At 55.1% G+C, this 9298-nt stretch overlaps 1 protein-coding gene across 1 annotated transcript; it reads left to right on the top strand.

Moving 5' to 3' along the window:
- Positions 1-4602: 4602 nt before the first annotated feature.
- Positions 4603-6596, top strand: ZG16B (zymogen granule protein 16B). Its single transcript, XM_011950250.1, is given in 4 exon segments — positions 4603-4683; positions 4770-4848; positions 5049-5151; positions 6108-6596. Coding segments are annotated over 4 exon segments (600 nt in total). The 3' UTR covers positions 6445-6596.
- The last annotated feature ends 2702 nt before the right edge of the window (positions 6597-9298 follow it).

Raw genomic sequence — 9298 nt, forward strand, 5'->3', positions numbered from 1 at the left:
TGGGAAGGAGATGAGCAACTGACTCAAACCAGTTTGAGGCTGTTCTAGTGCCTGACACCATCGAGGGCCTCATCCAGGCTGGTCCTCATGTATCAGTCCATTCTCACGCTGCTAATAAAGACATAACTGAGTGTAGGTATTTTATAAAGGAAAGAGGTTTAATTGACTCACAGTTCAGCACGGCTGGGGAGGCCTCAGGAAACTTACAGTCATGGCAGAAAGGGAAGCAAACACGTCCTTCTTCACATGGTGGCAGGAAGGAGAAGTGCCAGGCAAAAGGGGGAACATCTCTGTATAAAACCATCAGACGTCGTGAGAATTCACTATCACGAGAACAGCAGCATGGCGGTAACTCACTGCCCACGATTGAATTACCTCCCAGACGGCTGGCGGCCACAAACATTGTCTCACTCCTCCCTCCCAACAGCCTCAGGTGCTGGGGTGTGCTAGGGGCCTGTTTACTGATAGAGAAACCGAGGCTGGGAGTGGCTGCATGAGATGCAGTCAGGAACAGGGTCGGAGTGTGGCGCTGGGCCAGGCTGCTCAGGTCACTTATCACGGAATCTACTGGGGCAGGTGCAAAGGCTGAGCCTGACATCAACACTAGTGGAAGGTGAATTACGTGAAAGATTAGGTAAAATGTGTGGTTACGTGTCCTGGTTTTCCAATAAAAGTATTGAGTTTCTCTGGGGTAAGTGCAGATAAAACGCTTAGTGGAGGCTGGGTGTGGTGGCGCATGCTTATAATCCCAACACTTTGGGAGGCCGAGGCAGATCACAAGGTCAGGAGTTCGAGACCAGCCTGGGCAATATGATGAAACCCCATCTCTACTAAAAATAAAAAAATCAGCCAGGTGTGGTGGTGGATGCCTGTAATCCCAGCTACTTAGGAGGCAGAGGCAGGGGAATCGCTTGAACCCGGGAGGTGGAGGTTACAGTGAGTCGATATCGAGTCAGTGCACTCCAGCCTGGGCAACAGAGACAGACTTTGTTTAATCCAGGGGAAAAAAAAAAAAAAAAAAAAAATTCTTAGCACAGGTGTGGCACCAACGGGAACCCAGTGAGTGTGCCACAGGCATGTGAGAGCTGTGGTTTCAGGAGCACAAGGCTGCGGTACCTTCCCTCAGGGCCTCCTTCCCCAGCAGCAGCCGCTCAAGGGCAAGTCCACATGCATAGCCCGTGTTGAACTGCTGGGGTTGGGGTAAAGGCCCCTGGGCTTCTGATCCTGCCCCTCCCCCAGGCAGCAGGACCTTCCCTCTGGTTCCTGAGTCCCAGGGAGCGGCCAAGGCCCTGGAAGGAGACAGCTCCTGACTTTGCTCAGAGTCTCAGTCAGGCCAGTCCTATCCAGAGATCCTAGCCAGGGACTCGTATTCCTGCCTCCAGTGAGGCTGGGGGCTTCCCGCAGAGGCTCAGCCTGGCCCCCAGGCCACAGGGAGGACCCACCCACTGAGTGGGTGCAGATGGAGACCCTCTTGTCTGCTGCGCCTCAGGCTGCAGAGCCACAGAGGGGTCTTCCCAAGTCCCACACCTGGAGGGCAGGGAGGCCAGGGACTTGTGGCCCTAACCCGACTCCTGACATACAAGGACCAGCCGACCCGGGGCCACCTCTGCAGGCAGGAGAAGGCCTCATTGTTCCCCTCTCCTGGCAGAATGAGGACTGGGCGTGCCCGGGGCAGGAAATAAATGCTCAGTAAATCCCTCTCTTGGGAGCCCTGATCCCAAGGGACAAAGGGCCTGTGTTGAGTCTCCCTAAGTGCAGGCTCAGGGCCAGCACTTGGGCCAGGGCAGATGGAGGGTGGGAGAGGGGTGCCTCCCACCAGGTGGGCTTCTTCCACAGGCCAGGCATGCAGGTGAGGAGGAGTGTCGTGTGTGCCTGCCCCCCTTGCAGGAGAGGCTGGGTGGTGTGTGTCTGGCTGCATGTGTATACATGCATCTTCAAGTGCACGTGTGTGAACGAGCATGTGTGATCCCCGTGTTCTCACCATCTTAACATCCCCTCCAGTGTGCACTGTCTCTGCCTCCAAGTGCCCCCAACCCCAGCTGGTGCTTCTGGAGTCCTGGCCCAGATGACTCTCCTTCTGGGCACCAAACCCTGTCAGCCTGGAGTTAGAAAGAAGGCCTCCGAACTGCCAGCAAAATGTGGAAAGGCGCCCTCAGGCTGGGCTGGGGCGAGAACACAGCCCCTTTGTGCCACCTCTAAGCTCCTGCCTCCAAGAGCTGTGCTGGCCAAGGGCTCCGCCTCTTCCACCTCCACCTCCTTGAAGGGGGTTCCTCCTGAGAGGGGCTCCGCTTACCCTCCCCCGGCCTGGGCTCTGCTTCCCCTGAAATCAGAGGAGCGCTTGAGGGGGTGCAGAGAGGTGCAGCTGGGGTCTCACCTTGAAACACTAGTCAGTAGGAACCCAGCCCTGATCAGCCTCTCCAGGGAGATGGTGCAGGCGCCAGAGCAAGGGCCAGGTGCCAAGGCTAATGTGCTGCTCTGCTCCTGCCCCATCAGGGCTGGGGGGTCACAGTGAGCCCCCTTCCTGACTGTGCCATCCAGCACCATGTACAGGGCTTTGGTGGTTCTTTGGGAATAGGTATCGACCAGGGGTGGGCGGACATTTTGTGTGAAGTGCCAGATAGTAGAATTTTAGGTTCAGGGTCTGCAGGTCTCTGTCACAGCCATGTGAGCTTCTGTGCAAGCATGAAGGCAGCCACAGGCCACATGCCAATGAGCGCATGGCGGCTGTGGGCCAATGATGCTCACAAGCCAATGATGCTTGACCTGTGAACTGGGGCATGGGAATTTCAAAGAATTTTCATGGTCCACAAGACATCGTTCTTTTGAATGTTTCCTAAGAATGTTAACAGGTAGGAGACATTCTTTGCTCGTGGGCTGGGCAGAGACAGGTGGTGGTTGGCTGGGCCATATTTCGCCACCCCTGGCGCAGGCCCTGGTTCAAGTCATTAAAGTCCCGCCCCTCTCGCAGCCCCTGCCCACCCTCATCCCGATGAGACCAGCGTCCCCGTTCCTGGCGAGCCAGCACTTCCAGAGTCATTCTGTGCATGCACAAAGCCCTTCTCCGCAGCCCTCTTCCTGGGAAGCATGTGGGGTCCAGACACATTGGTCTTCCACCCTGTTTCCCTAGGGGATGGGTGTGCAGTGGGAGCGTCCCCCACCCTCTCCACCCAAGTTTTCCAAAGCCAGGGATCCACCACCGGGGCTCTCGGCATCTCCGGGTGGACGCGTCCGTGATTTCTCAGCTTTTGCTCTTTCCAAAAATTAACGTTGTACAGTCTCCCCCAAGGCATAAAGTCTAAGGCTCAGGGCAACTGGCCCCGGGGGGAGGATCTCGGCTCCTCACGGCACCCTCAAGGGGAGGTTCTGCTGTTATCCACACAGAACAGAGGCCCAGAGAGGTGAAGCAAGTGCCCGCAGATCCCAGCCCCGCTACATCAGGAAGCCGGGCTGGAGCCGCCTCTGGCTCCAGGGTCCTGTGTTGGTGATCACGGCCCTGTGGCTGTTCCGAGTGGTCGTGGGCCCTGTGGAGCTTCAGTCCCTGGAACACACACAAGAGGTGTCCTGAGGACATGCATGGAACTGCGTTTGAGCTGCAAATCTGTCCCCTGGTGCCCACCTTGCTTGGGCATCTGACAGCCTGTATCTCTTCTCCCCTGATCCTTACCTGACACCCCACCTCTTCTGCAGACTCCAGCTCCCTCCCAAATGCCCTGGATCCTTCAGGGTCCTTGGGACGAGACATCTCCAAACACGAGCTTTTCTTAGCTGGTGTCTGAGGGTGATGGCATTCTGCCCACAGGCATCCACCTGCACAGGCCTCCCCACCAAGAGGGACTGAGGGGGAAAAGGAGTGAGACAGAAAACCAGCAGGGCCCCCGGAACCAAGCCCTGGAGAAGCACCAGTTCCCACCCAGATGAGGGCCGACACCTCGGAAGGACCGGCCTGGGGGATCGCCCTCCCCAGGCTCCCTGCCTCCCATCGTGGCAAGAACTGCACCTTTGGTGTCCTTCCCTCCCATGATCTCTGAGCCCCTGAACACTGGTTCATACCCGCTCCACCCAGATGCAGCACAGAGGAGAAACCCAGGCAGCCTCCAAGGGCAGTGCCTTGAGGGCCAGTGCCTGGGGCACCTGTTGCACAGGGCACAGGACACAAAGGGCTGGGTGGTCCATTCGGGCTCTCTCAGGGCCCGAGTCGAGCTTGGCCTGGGTCCTAGGAAGCCTACCAGGCACCGAGTGCTGCCTGAGTCTGAAGGAGGCCCTGACTCCAGGTCACCCACGGTGGCAGTGGGCCCCATGGAGCTTCTGTGGACCCTTCACCTGCCACCCTCGGGTGGAAGCCATCAGGCTGAGCTGGATAAGCCAGGCTCTCCCCAACTCTGCCATCCAGGTTGGCACCAGTGTTGACTGGAGAGAGCCCAGAGGTGATTGTAAAGTGCCCGTCACTGTCCCCAGCTCTGTTTATGTAGGCTGCAGAGCCAAGACAGCAAATGCCACACGTCCGGGAGCCTCCCCAAGGCCGGCCCTGGGCCTTCCCCCAGGAAGAGCCCCACAGCCAGCTCCTTCCTGTCCCCCTGGTGGCCCCTTGCTCCTTCCTTCTGGATGGTGGCCCAGAGGGCCCAGGAGAGTATAAAGGTGATGTGAAGGGTGCCCGACACAACCAGACACCCAGTCACAGGCGAGGTAAGGTGCTTGGCTCCATGGGTAGGGCCCAGCGAGGCCACACTGGCCCTTGCTTTGGAGTCAGGAGGCCTCTCTTCTTCCCGCAGAGCCCTGGGATGTGCCGGCCACAGGCCATGCTGCTGCTGCTCACGCTTGCCCTCCTGGGGGGCCCCACCTGGGCAGGGAGTAAGTCGGTGGAGTCTGCCCTCAACCTCCCCTGCCTCCCTCCAGGACAGCCAGGGACTCACCCGGCCCTTGTCCCAGACTAACTCTGGTCACAGAACCATCCTGTCTGCCTAGAGGGGCGGGGTCCCCTGTTCTGGCAGAGGTTGCCCCCATATCACTGCGTGGGGATTTTCTTCCCTTTTGTTCTCTCTTTCCTGCAGAGATGTACGGCCCTGGAGGAGGCAAGTATTTCACCACCACTGAAGACTACGACCATGAAATCACAGGGCTGCGGGTGTCTGTGGGTCTTCTCCTGGTGAAAAGGTGAGTGAGGCCATGTCCCCACCCATCCCACAGTTTCAGGAACTCGGGGCAGGCGGTAGGTACCTGTAGCCACTTTTCCCACGCATGCCTGGCCCCCACTGATGCTTCATGGCTTGAGCAGAGGTCAGACCGTCCTCCCTACCTTCTCCCTTCAACCCAAGCTCAACTCAACCAAAAATGACCTCTCCGTCCCCATGCCTGATAGGAAAGTCAGGGAAAAGTCTGTCCGATTACTGTCAAAGAAGACAGGAGGTAAGGGTCAGAGTGGACCACTGACTGAACATGAGTCAGCAGAAGTGTTAGAGGGAGAAATCCAGGACCATTTCCTTCATATCGAGGTGTCTCTGCTGGAGGTCTGGGATGGATTTTTGCCCTGAACTTAGGAGTTCCAGGGTCCTGGGAGAGGGGAGAGAAGCCCAGCAGCAGAGGAGACAGTGTGAGCGTGGCGAGCCGGAGGGGTGAGTCCTAGGAGAGCAGCAGGGTGAGGGAGGGATGCAGATAAGCCCCGTCGGGGAAGTGCTTGCAAGTGTGGGAAGTCACCTGCCCCTCGGTCTGTGAGCTGCTCTGCTCAGAGTGACTAAGACTCGGGAGGTCCAGGCTCGGCCAGAGGCAGCTCATATGTGGGCCACAGTGACGGCAGTTGGTGCCTTCTGCGGTCATGTGGACCAGGCACTGTGCGGAGCTCTCCTCGCCTGGACCTCAGTGACTCCTCCCAAAAATCACATCCACTTTGCAGATGGGGAAACTGAGTCCAAAGAGACTGGGTAATGAGCTCAAGATCACAGGGCCCGAAAGCGGTAGAACCAGGGTTGGTGACCAGTGAGTTTGTGTCAGGGACCCGAAGTCTGATGGTGCTGGACTCTCTGCATCCTGGGAAGGAGGGTGGGGTCGCTGAGGACCCAGGATGTGCTGGGCCATTCCAGATCTGGGCGTCCAAAGCTTTGCCTCTCTCCCAGTGTCCAGGTGAAACTTGGAGACACCTGGGACGTGAAACAGGGCGCCTCAGGTGGGAATACCCAGGAAGTCACCCTACAGCCAGGCGAATACATCACAAAAATCTTTGTTGCCTTCCAAGCTTTCCTCCGGGGTATGGTTGTGTACACCAGCAAGGACCGCACTTTCTATTTTGGGAAGCTCGATGGCCAGATCTTCTCTGCCTACCCCAGCCAAGAGGGGCAGGTGCTGGTGGGCATCTATGGCCAGTATGGACTCCTCGGCATCAAGAGCATTGGCTTTGAATGGAATTACCCACTAGAGGAGCCGACCACTGAACCGCCAGTTAGTTTCACATGACCATCAAAGGCACCCTCGGGTCTCTAGGGTGGGGTACGGGGCCATCCGAGCTGAGGCCATCTGGGTGGTGGTGGCTGATGGTACTGGAGTAACGGAGTCAGGACGCTGGATCTGAATCCACCAATAAATAAAGTTTCTGCAGAATCAGTGCATCCAGGATTGGTCCTTGCATCTGGGGTACAACCAAAGCCTTCCCCACTCCTTGGAGACAAAGGTCGCAGTGCTGGAGCCCAGTGAACTGAGATGAGGGATAGGGCAAAGGTGACTCTGCTGAGGACAGAAAGAGAGCAGCACTACCCCCTCAGGGATGCTGTGGGTCTCTGTGCCAGTCCCACAATCTTTGAAGAGTCAGGCTTCAAGGCCAGCACTCCCCACTGTCCCTCACCCCAGGCCCATCCAGCGGGCCTCTTCTGGCCATTCAGTCCTGGGCTTCTCTGAGTGTTCAAGGGGCCTCAGGGAAGCCACTCACTCATCCATTCACTCAGTAAATGTTTGCCAAGGCCTTGTCCTCACCAGGCTCCCCTGGCACTGGGGGTGTAAAGAAGAGGCCAGGTTTCAGCTGAGTGCATATACACTGTGGTGGGGGCTGGCGCAGAGGCAGATAGTGGCAGTTCACTTTGCCATCTGCATGGCTGGGGACACATGTAGGTTATTGTGCGTGGGCACCTGCCCAGAGGTGAGGTGAAGGGATGTGCTTCAGGGAAGTCTTCCTAGAGGAGGCAGTGTCTGAGGTAAGTCTTAAAGGATGAGGGACAGTTGGCCAAGTGGAGACAAGGGGAGGAGGGCATTACAGTTTGAGGGCTCAACATGAGCAAAGGCAGGAGATGCAAATGGCTGGAGATAGCAGGCCTCACACTGTGGTAATTTGTCACAGTAGCAACAGGAAATCAGTATAAGCCCTAGACCTGGCCCATTCTTCATGTCCCCTTCCCAAGCCTCCAAGTCCACATGGGCACTTGCCAAGATCAGAGCTCCAGGGGCCTCCAGGGACAGGGTTTTCAGCCCTTTGGGACCATGATCCACAGAGAGAAATTGATCCTACTTGAGACACAGGAAGCAACACGTGTAATGCAACAGACAAACACCCAGTGATCCTCTAATGCAACAGCCAAACACCCAGTGATCCTCTAATGCAACAGCCAAACACCCGGTGATCCTCTAATGCAACAAACAGTCAGTGATCAGGGGAAGGGCCAGGTCCTGTTTCAGGGGCTCCACCCAAAGTCCCCACTTACAACAATTGAAGGACAGCACTTCAATTATCTCTGCAAAATGAGGAAACTGAGGCACTGAGGGCAAAGTCACTTGTCCTACACAGCAGTTAGAGGTAGAGCTGGAAGTTCACCTTGAGGTGGCCAAGCTGCAAAGTACGGCCCCTGAACACCAGACCTAGGCAAAGATTTCACAACCCAGCTTCATCTTTCTGTATGAAATACACACTAGCATTTTTTTCTCTTCTCTACTTCTATTTTTATTTTTATTTATTTTTAAATGCTGGTTGAGAGCCACTTCTTAACTGGAAATCAGAAATCAAAATTCAGAGAATCTGTGAACTGAGATGGCGGGAAAATTACCTCTTTTTTTTTTTTATTGCCCTTGACTGAAAATTTCATGTTTCCTTCGGGTATGAATGTGACCTCACATGCAATACCCATGAAATGACCACATCAAATACTGTTGTCACAGACACCTTGAAATTTACAGCCATCACCACTTCAAAATTATGGTGAGCAGACTTGCCATTCAACATGTTGATAATCAAAGCCCAGGCACAGAACACATTTAAGAAAACATTTTGGGCCAGGCACGGTGGCTCACACCTGTAATCCCAGCACTTTGGGAGGCCAAGGGGGACGGATCACGAGGTCAGGAGTTCCACAGCAGCCTGGCCAACATGGTGAAACCCAGTCTGTACTAAAAATACAAAAATTAGCTGGATATGGTGGTGAGGAAGGAGACCACTACTACTCCTGCTGCCCTCCTCCCCGCGCCTTGCCTAGTTCACAAGAGCAGAAAAAAAGCAAAAAATTGGAAAAAAACAAAAGTAAGATAAATAGCCAGACAACCTTGGCACCACCACCCGGCCCTACGACTTTAAAACAAAAAGTAATACTAATGACATCGACCCCTGACCTACACGACTTGTGTTATCTGTAAATTCCAGCCACTGTATGAAAAAAGCCTTGTAAAACTTTTTGTTCTGTTAGCTGATGCATGTAGCCCCCAGTCACGTTTCCCACGCTTGCTCGATTTATCACGACCCTTTCACGTGGACCCCTTAAAGTTGTAAGCCTTTAAAAAGGCCAAGAATTCCTTTTTCAGGGAGCTCAGCCCTTAAGACCCGAATCTGCCAACATTCCCGGCCAAATAAACCACTTCCTTTTTTAATCCGGTGTCTGAGGAGTCTTGTCTGCGGCTCGTCCTGCTGCAGTGGTACCTGCCTGTGGTCCCAGCTACTCGGGAGGCTGAGGCAGGAGAATCGCTTGAACCCGGGAGGAGGAGGTTGCAGTGAGCCAAGATCATGCCACTGCTCTCCAGCCTGGGCGACAGAGCGAGACTCCAACTCAAAAAGAAAAAAGAAAACATTTTGATAAGCGAATCTGCAGCTGCTTTGCAGGAGCAACCCCTTTCCTTTCTGCAAGAGGAAGAAGTCCCTGGGGCCAGCTGGGGACCTCCCCTCTGTCCAGCCCAACAGCTCCATCAATTACTTTTTACTTCTCAGGGTTCTATTTACTTCTTTTAAAATTTGTGTTTTAGTAAGTTTCTTTCGCTTGTGTTTATTTTTCTTTTCCCTTCCTTCCTTCCTTCTTTCCTTCCTTCCTTCCTTCTTTCCCTTTCTTTCTTCCTTTCTTCC

This window comes from Colobus angolensis, unplaced genomic scaffold (assembly GCF_000951035.1).
Source record: "Colobus angolensis palliatus isolate OR3802 unplaced genomic scaffold, Cang.pa_1.0 Scaffold303, whole genome shotgun sequence".
Lineage (NCBI taxonomy): Eukaryota > Metazoa > Chordata > Mammalia > Primates > Cercopithecidae > Colobus > Colobus angolensis.